The sequence below is a fragment of the Bufo gargarizans genome, chromosome 1 (assembly GCF_014858855.1).
Source record: "Bufo gargarizans isolate SCDJY-AF-19 chromosome 1, ASM1485885v1, whole genome shotgun sequence".
Taxonomy (NCBI): domain Eukaryota; kingdom Metazoa; phylum Chordata; class Amphibia; order Anura; family Bufonidae; genus Bufo; species Bufo gargarizans.
Window position 1 is genome coordinate 575,706,339 of NC_058080.1, and position 15,800 is coordinate 575,722,138.

A 15,800-nucleotide genomic window follows, 5' to 3' on the forward strand; every position below is an offset into this window, starting at 1 on the left:
CAGAATGGTGACCATTAAAGGGGTTGTCCCTTTTTTCACCCCAGACAGCCCCTGTATTACAGGCAAGGGCAGAGCTAAATCCCGCCCATTAGTGCCGGTGACATCACCGGGAACACTGGTGGAAGCCTAGCAGGTACATCACCGAATCTGCAGAAAAGCCCTGCCGTGCATGATTAAGGGGCTCATCTCAGAGGAGCTGCCTGGGTGAAGGGCATCTGTTCGGGTTCCAACCCCTTTAAAAGAGGGACAGTCTCAAAGATACTCTTCCCAATATGCCTTATTATAAGCCAGAATAGAGCCACTGTGTAAGAAAGGCTTCCACTTCAGAGGACCCAGACCATTCATGCATTGCTGGTCAGTCACTCATTTGGATGGCGGTTTGTAAAACTACATTTGCTCAGCACTGGCCAGACATGTCACTGATAATAAAGAAGCAGAACCTGCAGCGAAGCTCACAGTTCTATTTAAATTGGAGTGATCTTTGTGAAACAAGTCCTTTCATTAAAAAAAGTAAAAATAATAAGCATAACTATATTTCATGACGATGCATACTAGAATACAAATCACCCTCCCATTCACTTACCTACTGTAAGGTCTAAATGGTTTCGCTCTCCTAGTGCACGTAATCTGTATAGACACCCACTTTGATAGTAATATTGAAGAAATTGTACACAGCCTACAGAAAACACGCAAGAATTACTACAGTAAGAACAACTTTTATTAACTCTATGGGAAGAAGGGGGGGGGGGGGGTTTACGTCACAATTTTTTTGGCATAAGAACTATTCTCTGGTATTGCTGGAGTCATACTGACCCAAATACATAGTACATACGTTTGCACAATAAAAAGGTTTCTGCATCCCAAGACCCATAACTTATTTTTTGTTCTACAGTGCTATACTGACAATGTTTAGATGCTGGCACACCATGATCTCATGAAGAGAGCACCCTCGCTCTAACCGTTTAGAAGCCACGGTAGCACTTTTGTGTTTAGTGGCTTCTTTGTGTTAAAACCATGAGCTCCAGATGTTAACAGAAGGTCTAAAGGAAATATGAAACCCAAGAGACTTTCTACTGGTGTTTTTGTTCATTAGGTGTCATTTTTTGGTCCGCCAATCTACCCCCTTTTCAAACTACACTTGCACCTAAAATTCAAACACAGTAGCATTTAACCCCTTAAGGACAGGGGACGAGAATGCTTGTCCTAAATGGCCAGTAATTGGTGTGATGCTTCGCAATCTTGACAATACCGATTACCAAAGAAAATCGCAAATGCATTCAGTTTTAAAATTACAGAATCACAAGAGCCCTCTCATTCACACAAATAGTTAAAAACTCTCAACCCAGAAGTTAATTCACCTTTCCAGCTATAGCTTACAGAGCAGAGGTAAAATTAGCAAGTCCTTGCCAAAAGATTCTTCCTGGCCCTAGGAGCACCCCCTGCCAGGTTAAGTATCCATCAATCTGATATTATCTTGACAAAACCCAGTAAAAGTGCCCCCTCGCTAGTCTGAGCGGCACCTGCACAGCAGTGGTCTTAACACCCTAAGCCTGGTCAGAAAATTCAAGAAAGAATGACAGATCTTGATCACGCAGTTGGTTGGTACAAGGAGGAAGATGACCTTAAAGTTACCTCCAACCCATAGATTGCATATTTTTCCCATAATTTCTTCATATTTCATGGTTACGAAAATATGAAATGAACAATCTCTTCCGAAATTGTTGGGGTTATTCTAACACCTTCCAGGAAATCCACAAGCAAATCGGAAATTCCCACCGAGATATAAAGGTTCTCAGGCACACTATTGTCTTCCAGTCATATTTTGTATCAGATGATTTGTAAAGTTCTACCGATTATAAATATGAATTCTATTTCTTAATTTGACCTACGAGTATGGAGAAACTGGCAAAGCAAGGATTCTGCCAGATTTTCTCTCCGGGGCAAGAACTGCCCACTGTTCCAATTACACAAGGCTGGACATGTACGTGTCATAGCCACTCCCAGCTCCAGAATGGGTAAAACCGTGACCCACTCAGGTCCTGGTCCTTCATCTACCATCAAATAACATCACAACCGCCCGCTGGACACGGGCACCCCGCCATTGTGCATTATTCCTTGAAAGACTATCTTTTACTGGACTCTAACACAGTAATTTTGAACTTCCAGACATTCTATTTATTTCCAGCTTTTACTTATTTCTATCCAACCACTCTGTTCGACTGGCAGGTATATTTATCTGTCAGTTTTAGTGCATCTTTGTGTATAGCCTTTATAATAAAACGAACGATTTAATCGTTCCAGTTTTGCCCTTGTTACCTAATTTGATCTACGCTAAGTACTCTGTCCTCAGAAGAGACATTACGGCATGGTCTTATTTTTATACATTGTTCATTTATTAGTTAGGTTGCAAATAAACATTCCTTCCCTTTAGGAACACCTAGCCGGGGTCTCTTTGCCCCGATTCAATACGAAGTGGTGTCTGCAAAGTCATTTGATTTTCCAGCATGAAATCGATTATTTTATTTTAACCAATTGTACATAGAAACATAGAATGTGTCGGCAGATAAGAACCATTTGGCCCATCTAGTCTGCCCAATATACTGAATACTATGGATATCCCCTGGCCCTATCTTATATGAAGGATGGCCTTATGCCTATCCCATGCATGCTTAAACTCCTTCACTGTATTTGCAGCTACCACTTCTGCAGGAAGGCTATTCCATGCATCCACTACTCTCTCAGTAAAGTAATACTTCCTGATATTACTTTTAAACCTTTGCCCCTCTAATTTAAAACGATGTCCTCTTGTAGCAGTTTTTCTTCTTTTAAATATTCTCTCCTCTTTTACCTTGTTGATTCACTTTATGTATTTATAAGTTTCTATCATATCCCCTCTGTCTCGTCTTTCTTCCAAGCTATACATGTTAAGGTCCTTTAATCTTTCCTGGTATGTTTTTTATCCTGCAATCCATGTACTAGTTTAGTAGCTCTTGTCTAAACTCTCTCCAAAGTATCAATATCCTTCTGGAGATATGGTCTCCAGTACTGCGCACAATACTCCAAATGAGGTCTCACTAGTGCTCTGTACAGCGGCATAAGCACTTCACTCTTTCTACTGGTAATGCCTCTCCCTATACATCCAAGCATTCTGCTAGCATTTCCTGCTGCTCTATGACATTGTCTGCCTACCTTTAAGTCTTCTGAAATAATGACCCCTAAATCCCTTTCCTCAGATACTGAGGTTAGGACTGTATCACTGATTTTATATTCTGCGCCTGGGTTTTTATGTCCCAGGTGCATTATCTTGCACTTATCAACATTAAATTTTAGTTTCCATATTTTTGACCATTCCTCTAGTTTTCCTAAATCCTTTGCCATTTGGTGTATCCCTCCAGGAACATCAACCCTGTTACAAATCCCTGTTACATACAATCACGATTGTACCATGTATAGGCACACCAACCAATCTTAAATGTTTATTGTGCTCACAGTGGATTCGCCCCCAGAAGTCTCTGCATCCATCAGCATCGGTGATAACGCAGATGCCAGTGGTTTAACCCCTCAAATGCCAGGGTCAGCGTGCTCACCACGTCATATGGGAGGTTTAGGCTCCCACTCCTCATCTATCGGGGTTGCCATGGCAGCCCAAAGCCATTCAAATGCCTTGGGGCCCGGCAGCTACGGAGGCCTATGAGGCCCAGCCCCCAGGCTGGGTCTTATAGGCAAACTATCAGTGTATTACAGATTTATTGTGCTGCATTGAAAAAGGGATCAGACCCTGCAATGTTGAAGTCCAATAGTGGGACAAAAAATAAATAAAATAATTTTAAACAAAAGGAAAAAATAAAAATAAAAAATATGGCTTTCAGAATGGAGACATAAAAACTATATCGTCGCATCCGTAACAACCTGCTCTATAAAAATATTGCATGATTTAGTCACATGTCAGGTGAAAACCGTAAAAAATAAAAACTGTGCCAAAAAAAATAAAACTATTTTTTGTCACCATACATCACCAAAAGTGCAATACCAAACGATCAAAAAGTAGTATGTACCCCAAAATAGTACCAAACTACCACCTCATGCCACAAAAACTGAGCCAATACATAAGATAAGTCGCCCGGAAAATAAAAATATGGCTTTCAGAAAAAGGAGACAAACATTTATTTTTTTTCAAAAATGCTTTATTATGTAAAACTGAAACAAAATAAAAATAAATGTAGACTGATCGTCACCTCCATAACAACCTGCTCTATAAAAATAGTACATGATCTAACCTGTCAGGTGAACACCGTAAAAAAAACAAAATAAAAACTGTGCCAGAAGACATTTTTTGTTACCTTGCATCTAGGGCTGCAACGATTAATCGACATTATTGATAATATTCGATAATGGGATTAGTTGTCAACGAATCCAGTTATCGAATAATCGGCCGATTCGTTGCTATGCGGGCGGTCAGGCGCTATGCCTGCGGGTCCTTGAACTTTAGATCACTGCATCTTTATTACCTTACAATGAAGCTCCAGTAACAGGCAGAGCAGGCGGCGGCGTTACATCACTTACTCACGTGACGCGCAAGCTCTGCCTGCTTTATTCATAAAGTGACATTACACTGCCGCCCGCTCTGCCTGTTACTGGAGCTTCATTGTAAGGTAAAAGAAGATGCGCTGATTTAAAGTAAAAGTTACTGCTGTGAGCGGCGGGGCCAGGGTGGTATGGGGAGGGGGATCTGTGTATGACACTGCTATGGGAGAGATCTGTGGATGACACATATAGCATAAGATGCTATATAGTGCCATCCACAGGTTCTCCCCCCCACCCCACTATAACAGTGCCATCCAGTTTTTTTTGTAATATGGCCTTTGAACATAATTTTTCAAGTAAAATCATATAAACCCCTTTTTTTTGTCATTTTTGGTGTTTTTTTCCCCCGATTAAGCGATGAAATTATCAACAACTAAGCGATTATTCAAATAATCGTTAGTTGCAGCCCTACTTGCATCACAAAAAGGGTAATATAGAGCAATCAAAAGTCATATATGCCACAAAATAGTACCAATACAAGTATCACCTTATCCTATAATTATCAAAATGGGGTCACTTTTTGGGAGTTTCTACTCTAGGGGTGCAACTTAAAATTATCCCAGAGAAACCCATATGGCGCCCCTTTCCTTCTGCGCCCCGCCATGTGCCCGAACATCAGTTTTGGGGTGGTTTCTGTAAACTGTAGAATCGGGATAATAAATATTGAGTTTTATTTGACGTTAACCCTTGATATGTTACAGGAAAATAAAAATTTTCACTGCAAATCTGCCCAAAAAGTTACGTCATCACATTTTATCCTTTAATTCTTGTGGAACACCAAAAGGGTTAATGACGTTTGTAAAATCAGTTTTTAATAACTTGAGGGGTTTCATTTCTACAATGGTGTCATGTATGGGTGGTTTCCACTATGCAAGCCCCACAAAGTGACTTTACAATGGAAGTGGTCCCTAAAAAAGTGGGTTTCTTCTAAAATTCTAAGCCTTATAAGATCCTAAATAAAATTGCATTTACCAAATGATGCAAACATGAATGTGGATACATAGAAAATGTAATGGGATAACTCTTACGATTCATCACTGCCTTAAAAAAAAGCAGATTTTTCCAAATTTTCGGTAAATCTTGGATTTTTTTTAAAATATAAATAAAGGTGATTTATATCAACTAAAATTTTTCACCATCATGAAGTACAATGTGTCGCGAGAAAACCATCTCAGAATTGCTTGGATAAGTAAAAGCGTTCCAAAGTTATTACCACATAAAGTGACACATGTCAAGTTTTTATAAAACGTCTTGGTCCTTAAGGTGTTAAAAAAAAAAAGGCACAAACCCAGTTTGCCACTTTTGATTTCATACCAGTTTCTGCCATAGAGGTTCATACTAAATGAACTACACTGTGCAAAAAACAGTCAGCCCAAAAGACCCTAATATAGCCAGTAAAGAATGGACAATGTCAGGGTACATCTGCACACTTAGGCTACTTTCACACTAGCGTTCGATCGGATCCGTTCTGAACGGATCCGATCATATTAATGCAGACGGAGGCTCCGTTCAGAACGGATCCGTCTGCATTAAAATGGCAAAAAAAAAAGCTAAGTGTGAAAATAGCCTTGGACGGATCCGTCCAGACTTTCAATGTAAAGTCAATGGGGGACGGATCCGCTTGAAGATTGAGCCATATTGTGGCATCTTCAAACGGATCCGTCCCCATTGACTTACATTGTAAGTCTGGACGGATCCGCACGGCCAGGCGGACACCCGAACGCTGCAAGCAGCGTTCAGCTGTCCGCCTGTCCGTGCGGAGGCGAGCGGAGCAGAGGCTGAACGCCGCCAGACTGATGCAGTCTGAGCGGATCCGCATCCATTCAGACTGCATCAGGGCTGGACGGAGGCGTTCGGGTCCGCTCGTGAGCCCCTTCAAACGGAGCTCACGAGCGGACCAACGAACGCTAGTGTGAAAGCAGCCTAATCTAGAAGATGCCCCAGGCTAGTCACATAGAATGCAATTATTTAGTAAAATAGACACATCAGGCAAGGCGAGACTGCTACACATACTGTGATATACATAACAATATGCTTACTTTGATATATTGAAAAAGCAAGAAACTGATTGCGGAACATCCGATACATGAGTCCATCTGGCCTATAGAAAGACATAGCAGAAATCTTGTAAATTACTATATAGAAATAACAATTAGTGTTCAATATAAATATGGGTGCTCTGCAATGCCATACCCACGGTTTATCGGGCTTACCAGGTCAGCATCACCCCAGATAGAAATGTAGATATGTAATGGTGAGAAACCCACCAGCCTTTTATCCTGTGGAAGAATAAAAAGCAGAAATGCAGTGAAAATGCAATGTGACATGCAGCCTCAGTCAGAAAATGTAATGGCGATGCTTTTTTTTTTGAAAATTATTTGCAACTAAATAAATGATAGATGCAGAGAGTTCAACAAATAACTAGTGGGAGGTTTTCTTGCTGGACGCACATGTATACTGACTCACCTTGATCCATTGCTTATGAGGATACTTTCTCGTATGGTCAGTGTGCAGAAGTACCAGACCAGCAAAAAGTTGAACACTTCATCTGTTACTCTAGGAAGCAATCGTGAGATCAGTATGTGTGATCATCATTGTGAAAGCCAGAACAGCTCTCAACATGCTAAATGCTGGAATAGAGTCCCTTTGACCTCTTCCATAAATTATATATCTACCTACACAACATGATCATATTGGTGGCAGACACTGTATTGTCTGTGTTAAAGCCCATAAATGCAGTGTGGATACTTAAAAGAAAATAAATAAATAAAAAAAAATATGTTTATGCTTTCCCCTTGTCACGTGCAAGTAGATCTATTTAGAAATGCTATCATTTATAATGATGTATTACTTGCCATTTTGACAGTACATAATTAAAGAGATATCCCGATTACTAGCAGATCGTGGGGGTCCAAGCATCGTCCCGGACACAAAAGAAAACGAATTTGGCGCCCATTGATTTACAATAGTTTTAGTGCCAGATCAGTCTTGTTCATTTTAGAGATAATACAACCCGATCTGTCCTGTGCCGATGCAGACAGTTGTATTATTATAACGGATCTGGCAAAAATGCAGATGTGAAAGTAGCCTTGCCCATGATGTATATATTGGTCATAGTGTCTTAAGGGATTACATTTTGCCACAAATAACCACCAGTTACAATAAGACTTTATGCATGCCTTAAGGTCCTTTAACATGGGCCAACTACACAGGAAATTTTTGGGAATAATCGTTCGATAAGTTTTTTGTTAAGCAGGGAGGATAGCTGCATTTACATGTGGAAATCATCCGATCCAAGCAAATAAGCAATCACTGCGGTGATCACTCATGCCCCTAGTGAATCACCGTTTGTGTCACATGAAAGATTCAATCATCTGATGAACAAGAGATTTGATTGTTCATCATTGATCAGTGTCAATGTCAGCAGATCATTTACTGATAAGATACTGATGGCCTACCCTGAGCATAGTCCATCAATGTCAAAATACTTAGAAACCCCTCTAAAGGGCTGTTTTAGACCTGCAGACTGTTGGCCAGATCATTGCTTACAAGCATTCGTAGGAATGCTCGTTAGCAATATTCAGCCTGTGTAAATGTGCCACCGATTACCTAATGAACGAGCAAACACTTGTTTATCGGGCAATTGCATTTTTATACATGGGGGAGGGAAAAAAAAAAAAAAAAAAAAAAAAAAAAAAAGCAGATTGCGCCGTCTAATCACGCTCTGCTGCCAGCAAATAATGATTCAGCATGGGGAAGAGTGAAAGCAGTAGTGATCGCTCCTCCTCATACTGTAGGAGATCGCTGCATGTAGTAGCAGGAACGCTTACACCCGGACAATCAAAGTGCTTATCTGCAGGTGTAATACAGCCCTAAAGGTTAATTTTCACAGGCAAATTGTCGGGAATGAACGTTCCTGTGAACGAGCAAAACACTTGTTAATCAGCTGAAATGATCATTGTTGCAGGCACAAAAGTTAAGGTTTCTGAGCAGCAGATTGTACTCTATAAACAGCGATCTGCTGCCTAGAAACAATGCAGCTGATGAGGGTGGTCGATCGCAATACAGTGGAGATGATTGATAAATGCAGCCCCCCCCCCCCCCCCCCTCAAATGAACAAGCGGCCAACTGTCAGGAAGGGATGGTTCCTTCTTGGCAATCTGCTGCTCGTCTGCCCATGTATCCACCTTTAGCCTTGCATTCAAAGCAATTTGCGTCAGACACTAGTCATTTTCCTTACAATGGCTGTTTGTCATAATTCCAGACAGATTTTATCTATCCTGTGATTTAAATCTATGACTGCACAATAATAAAAAAAAGCCACTTCAGCAACTCTGGTGATTGCTATCACCATGCACAATTTTTTTCTCCAGTCCCAATCAGATCTGCTTTAGCCAGTCTCAAAAAAGAAAGTCTAGGCTGCATTCAAGATGTCTTAACATGTTGAGTTCAGAACTGGGACTGAAGCTTTGCTTAAAAGGCTCTGTTCATATCATCTTTGGTGTATGGGCCGGAAAGCTCCCAGCACGTAGACTGAACAGGTCCATAGGGTTCCCTTTAACAGAAAGATACCAAGAGTATCCGTATGACTTATGCTGGGCAGGTAGGCATTAGTATAGCATGCAGTGTTCCCTGTAAACCTTTTAGGTAACATATGCCCAATACACCTATGCAGTTTCATACAATGGAGTCTTCTGTTTGGATGTATTCTAAAACAAAATTAGAAAATAAGAAAAAAAAAAAATTTTGAACCAAAAGGTGTGCTTTTGAACTAATGGTGGTCTGTGGATGACACTTATGTCAGCTCCCGCGGTCATGCGCCACCTGCCCCAGCTCCCGCGGTCATGCGCCGCCTGCCCCAGCTCCCGCGGTCATGCGCCGGAGCTGGAATTATGACAAACAACCATTGTAAGGAAAATGACTAGTGTTGACACAAATTGCTTTGAATGCAAGGCTGCAGAGACTAAAGGTGGATACATGGGCAGCAGATTGCCAAGAAGGAACCATCCCTTCCTGACCATCTCATGACAGAGTGATCTGCAGCAGGCGGCGCCGTCTTGCTATACTTACGGTACTACAGTAAGTACCGTACAGAGCATATACATTTACGGTAGATCTAGATCAGATTGAATGTTTAACAGTTGCGGGGCCCGGTGTATTAGAGTAGAGTCACTGCACCGGGCCCCGCCATGGGTGTCCCAGCCTCCTCCCTCCACACTGATACTTCACTGGCCGCGCTGTGCAGCATAGTGGCCAGCGAAGTATTCGCTTTATAAGACACACGGCCATTTCTCCCCCCCTCCCCCCAAAAGGGGGAGTGAGTCTTATAAAGCGAAAAATATGATAATCTCATTAATGCACGAATTCACACAGAACATAAAAGTTTGTACAACCTGAGAAGTCAGTTGAACATCTGTATACAGAATAGGGATTTCTCACCTGTAATGAAGCACAAACCGACAAGCGATGGCTCCGAGTAACAAAATAATTGTCAAGTAAAGCTTGAATTTTTCATATTCATCTTTGTAAGCAAACCTGAAAGCACAAATGGAGACGGATTTCACTACAAGCACTTGAAGAGCCAATTCTAAAGCCTGTATTACACCTGCCACTTGTTAGCAATCTGGCAGTGTAATACTGCAGCCGATTGCTCAACGAACGAGCAAATGCTTGTTTATCGGGCAATCCTAATCTTTTCACATGCTTAAAAAATAAAAATCACTGTGTCACGATCTGCATCCGGCAAACCACTATACAGCATGGGGACGAGCGATGGTATAGCGATCACTCCTCCCCATGCTGTGGAGAAGATTGCTGCATGTAATAGCAGTGGTCTCCTCCACTAGCAAGCAAACGATGCCAATTAGGGAACACTTCCCTCCCGACAATTGCCTTCAGTCTACATAAGCATTGTCTTTCCTCTACTCCCTAGGCACTATTCTGTCTTGTGAACCCCTCTTGTAGCTGGCCAGACCTAGTTTTAAAAATGTCTATTTTAATGGACATGTCCAGGTCGCTACAGGCTCTGCTGCAGCAAAGGACCAACGCTCTGAGCCGACTGCAAAGCTGCTGTTTGCCTTCTTTACTAGATGAAGATAACAACTTTCTCTCGGATTTTGCAGGTAAACTGCGGTCTACTGGAAAAACCTGTTGCCAGTAACAATCTGAAACCTGCACCAATCTTATGCCAGCAAGACGTTTGGGGACTGTACCCAAAGGGATCTTTAGAGGGAACGTCCCTCAAAAGCTGCATAAAATCGTGACACACAATTTCTTCATTCTGCAACTTATCCTCCAATGTAAAGTGGTTCCTGAGAACCTTCTGGACAAGAGTCATGCACTGCCAGAGAAGAGCCCGGCTAATATAGGAGCTCAAGTTGCCCCTGCCTGCATTCGGCTGATTGCCCATTTTCTTTTAGGACAAGGCTGCAGTGGGGAAAGTGAGAGCTTATAAGATATACTCCACTCTGGCACGTGCTGCCAGCACATGCTCATAAAGCGATAATCGTTTCTGTAACTAATATATTCTGCCCGAGTCATCGGTCTGTTTTATTATTACAACTAGTATGACCAATAAGATCTCCTTTTTGGTCTGTGGCACTTAAAAACTGCCTTAAAAGACACACCTTAGGGGCATTCAGACTCTTATCAGGTCAGAGAGATTCATTTTCTAGAAAAACGCTCGTTCATTGGGTGTAATGATCTTTGGTACGGACACCTCAAATCACGGCTTCCACAGAAACATGCATGGTCAGCTGCGGCCCCAAAGATTTACATGGGGTCAATTACAGCTCAAATCTACTCCAGCTTTTAGCTGGTGTAGGTTTCAGCAGTTTCTGGCGAATGAACCCCCCCCCCCCCCCCCCCAAAAAAAAAAAAAAAAGTTATCAAATTTGTTAAGAAATGTGAGCTTCTCAATAAATTTGCCACATTTAAATCCAACACTAGTGTGGGACATGCCATGTCTTCATAAGCCTGCCTTATTATCTAGGCTTCCTTGTGTCCCCATATACAGTGTATAACAGGCCATTAGATCACTGCTACCTGTATACACGGACATGCAGACTGCGGCTTCTCTGCACACCTCCCTGTGATATCATGGCTGGTGGCACAGGTTTCCCTAGCAGGAGCTTCTGCACTCAGGAAAGCAGTGCTCACTGACCGCTGTGATCATTTCAGTCCCATGTCACAGTATAGTATTGGACTTTCCTACAAATTACACTGCATGCAGGAGCACATGGGGCCATCAATCTCGCCACATAAAATATTGGACTGCCAACACAGGGACCAGTCCATTAGCTTATGGAGCATCACAGTACAGGGTTGGGCTGTCAGTGGAGTGGGAAGGAAGGGGTTAACAAACAATAGAAAATCTTCTGAATGGGCAGAACACATGCATTTCTGCATTAAAATGCAAAACGTATACTTACTTTGCTTGATTACTAAGAAGAGTGACATTCACATTTCCAAGTACAAGGTTTAGATATAAACTAAAAGAAAAAAAAAATATATATATAAATGTATTCTGTTACACACCTCAAGGCAAAGTGTCAATGCAGACAAAGCATTTCCGTCATGATCTAGACACTCAGAATTTATCACTTATGCCTCGTTGACAGGTCAGCGATTTTGAGCCAAAACACGCTGAAGGCACAGATCTTTCCTTTATACCTTATGTCTGGAGGCGCCAATCCTGGTTTTGGCTCACAAGCAATGACCAAAACACCGACGTGTGAAGGAGGCCTTATCCATCCTAAATACTGCACTCAGGACCTTGCAGTTTTCCCCTTTTTGCTTTTTACTCCCAGCCTTCCCGGAGCCACAGCTCTTATTTTCCAATTCACATATCTGTATACAGTCTTGGTTTTTGTGGGACAAGTTGCACTTTCTAACAGTTCCCTATATGGTAAAAGTCACCTATTATCTTCATTCTAGGGATCAGTTCAATTTAATCGATAACACATTTATATAGTTTACCTTGTGGTTTAAAGAGGACCTTTCATGAAATAACTAGCAGGTTATGTAGGGTATAGTGCAGGGATGTAATATCACTTACTAGTTTCTCTGGGCGCTGCTCAGTTCACGTTTCCCGCATGGTATGCAAATTAATAGCACTGTTACAGGGAGGAGTCTGCCCCGTTTCTCAATGGGAGTCACCTTCTCCCTGGCTGTAGCACTGTCCAGTCTCAGCGGAGAGCGCCACAGCCAGGGAGAGAAAAATAAACGAAAACACACCTTCTCCCTGGCTGTGACGCTCTCTGTGGCGACTGGAGAGGCCAGGGAGAAGGAGACGCCCATTGAGAAACCTATTCCTTAGTATACCAGGCTGGGTATTAAAAAAATAAAATATAATATAAAAATATAAATAATAACCCCACACACACACCACACTTCCTAAGTGAAGTTTTTCCAGCCATTACCATTTTTTCAAAAACAAACAGTAGCAGCCAAGTCAAAAAAAAAAAGGGTCTGCCACCTCTCCTAATATGTCTGTCTATTTCAGTAGCTACTTGCATTGTCCATGTAATAATTCTGGGGCATCTTCTCCTATAACCATGTTTTGCCGTTCTATTATTTCAAATAGACTTTTGACAATAAAGGGCCAACTAGGTGGTACCAGTTTTTTTTTTTGGGGGGGGGGGGGGGGGGGGGGGGGTCTCCCTGCACAGTCTGACACCATCTAATCACTGCTAGTACTAGACTAAAACACAGGTGGACCTTTATTGCAGACTGCTGGCTATTCGTAGTGCCATAGAAATTTGATGCTCCAGAACGGCTATTACATTTAAGTGGAAACCTCAAACACTTGTCCACAGAGGTCACCTTCACGCCAGGCACATCTAGCAGGTGAATTATTTCATGCACATGACCACATCTTTTTTCCGATCTGCATATTTGAGGATTCATGTGGACCCATTCATTTAAAAATTAGAACATGTCATACTCTTATCCATTCTGTAGACAAGGATAGAACATTTAAACAGGAGTTGAAGAAGTGTCAGCATGCACTCGGTCAGTATCTGCGATTCGCAGACCGCTAAACACATACAGCCGCGTGCATGAGGCTTCACACTGTGCAGTTTCCTCTCACTACAAGCCCTTGTTTGGGTTGCAGATATCAGAACAGTTAGGCCCCTTTCACCCGGCCTGAGCTACACAGCATCATAAATCAATATAATGCTATGCGACCCCGGCAGTGCTGAAAGTTCAGGTCTGGTGTCATGCTGAGAGTCCGACCCGCTCGTCTGAAAAGGGGCCCTATAGAGGTTTTCCATTGAAATGCTTTTATGGAATCTCCATGACCCTGAGAGCAAAGGGGTTGCAGTCTGATTCACTCAGCTGCTTATTCTGTGCATTTCTTGTTCTTTATGAACAATTAGATTTTCTGCATGTTTGAGTCAAGGAGTTAACTAAAGGTTGACACTGCAGACAGATACTGTCTACCCAGCCACTAGTCTGTGACAAAGGGGACATATATAGAAGTTAAATGGGTGGTTCAAGCTAGGCTACTTTCACACTGGCGTTTCTGGGTCCGCTTGTGAGATCCGTTCAGGGGGCAGCAGCCTCCTTGCTTCAAGTCAAGCTAAGCCCGCCCCTTACCAGTCCTCCCCTCACTGTGATTGACATCCTGCTGTGAGGCTGGGATCGTGCAAGTGTCGAGCTCGCACTCAGCCGGCTGCTTTCCACCCCCTGCATACGATGGAAAAGCACTGCGCATGCGCAGAGAGAAGAAAGCGGCCGGCTGAGTGCGGGAGCCAAGATCGTGCAGTGACAAGGAGCGCACCGCGCATTCGCGAGACTTGCACGATCCCAGCCGAATGTCAATCACAGTGAAGGGAGGACGGGTAAGGCCGGGCTTAGCTTGACTTGAAGCAAGGAGGCTGCTGCCCCCTTGACTTCCAAGCTGACTGAGGATAACGAAAACACAGATTAAAACAGCGTTTTTTTTATAAAAGTATACAACCAGTGGAGGAATGAAAGACACACTGGGGGCTACTGTAAGGTAATGATGTCACCTCCAGAACAAATTTTAAACTGACAGGTTCCCTTTAAATGCAAAACCCTTTTATTAGCTTAGATATGTAACACAATCAATATATTTGACCTACAGGTTAAGACTGTATCAGATACCGTGACAAGACAGGTCTTACTAAGCACATTCTGAGAGCACTCCTCGCCTTATCGGAGCTTGGCATTGACCTTTGATAAGGTTCACGTAGTACACGATGTTCACTAGAAATAAATGAACGCTGCACCAACCAAGGCCTTATGGCAGTGTGTGCAAGAGATGGCAAGTTCATACCACAATTATGTGCAAGTTTAAATTTTTATACTTGACTGGTATGTCAGACCTCCAGTGATCTAATATCAATGACTAGGGATGAGTGAATTGACTTTGGATGCTTCAACCGAAGTCGATTCGCATAAAAACAAAAACAAAAAAATAAAAAAAAAAACATTGTTTTGATACTGAACAGAGCGGGCGGCCTGTAAAAATCCTTGATACCGAACTCGGGTTTGGTTCCAAGTGGTACCTTGGAACAGAACTCCACTTCGGTATCAGGGATTTTTACAGTAATTATTAATTCATGAACTTATTACACAGTCTCGCGAGACTTCGCAAAGTAATAACTTCGGCTCATCGGAGCCAACACATTCTAATACTGTACAGAGCGCCCGCTCCGTTCAGCATCAAAACAAAGTTTTATGCGAATAGACTTCGGATAAAGCTTCCAAAGTCAATTCGCTCATCCCTATTAATGACCCAGAAGCTGAAGATCCAGAGGCAGTTCTCGACAGTATTAACCCCCACCACCACACACACACCTGCAAAAGGAAAGATTACTCACCTGCTCCAGGCCTGTGATGCTCCCTCAATCTCAACATTCAGTTTGACGTCACTGCAGCGGTGACCAGCTCTCCTTAGCCATCATTTGTAATGACATGTGATTGGCAGCGGTGATGTCAAACCGTACATTGATGGAGCCCAGCAAACCGTTGTAGGCCTGGAGGAAAAGAGGCGAGTAGCTGGGGCTGAAAAGCAGGTAAGTAATCGATCCTTTACAGGTCTTGACAAGTGGAGGGGGTTTGCCACCCCCCTCATTACTGCTTCAATCCAATGCTTAGTCTCATTCTTTAAAGGGTTTCTGTCACCTGAAAAAATGAGTAGTAAGCTGGCAGACATTTGCGATGTGCTAATGTCAGCTGAACATAAC

The 15,800-nt window shown here is 42.5% G+C and overlaps 1 protein-coding gene across 1 annotated transcript in view; it reads right to left on the reverse strand.

The window, feature by feature from the left end:
- Window positions 1–15,800, reverse strand: part of TMEM120B (transmembrane protein 120B) — a 62,415-nt gene that overhangs the window by 19,032 nt on the left and 27,583 nt on the right. The window contains exons 4-9 of the mRNA XM_044290535.1: window positions 12,015–12,074; window positions 10,024–10,119; window positions 7,051–7,140; window positions 6,798–6,863; window positions 6,624–6,685; window positions 584–676 (exon numbers count right to left, since the gene is read on the reverse strand). Of these exons, the coding sequence (XP_044146470.1) occupies window positions 584–676; window positions 6,624–6,685; window positions 6,798–6,863; window positions 7,051–7,140; window positions 10,024–10,119; window positions 12,015–12,074 (467 nt within the window). The remainder of the gene's footprint in view (window positions 1–583; window positions 677–6,623; window positions 6,686–6,797; window positions 6,864–7,050; window positions 7,141–10,023; window positions 10,120–12,014; window positions 12,075–15,800) is intronic.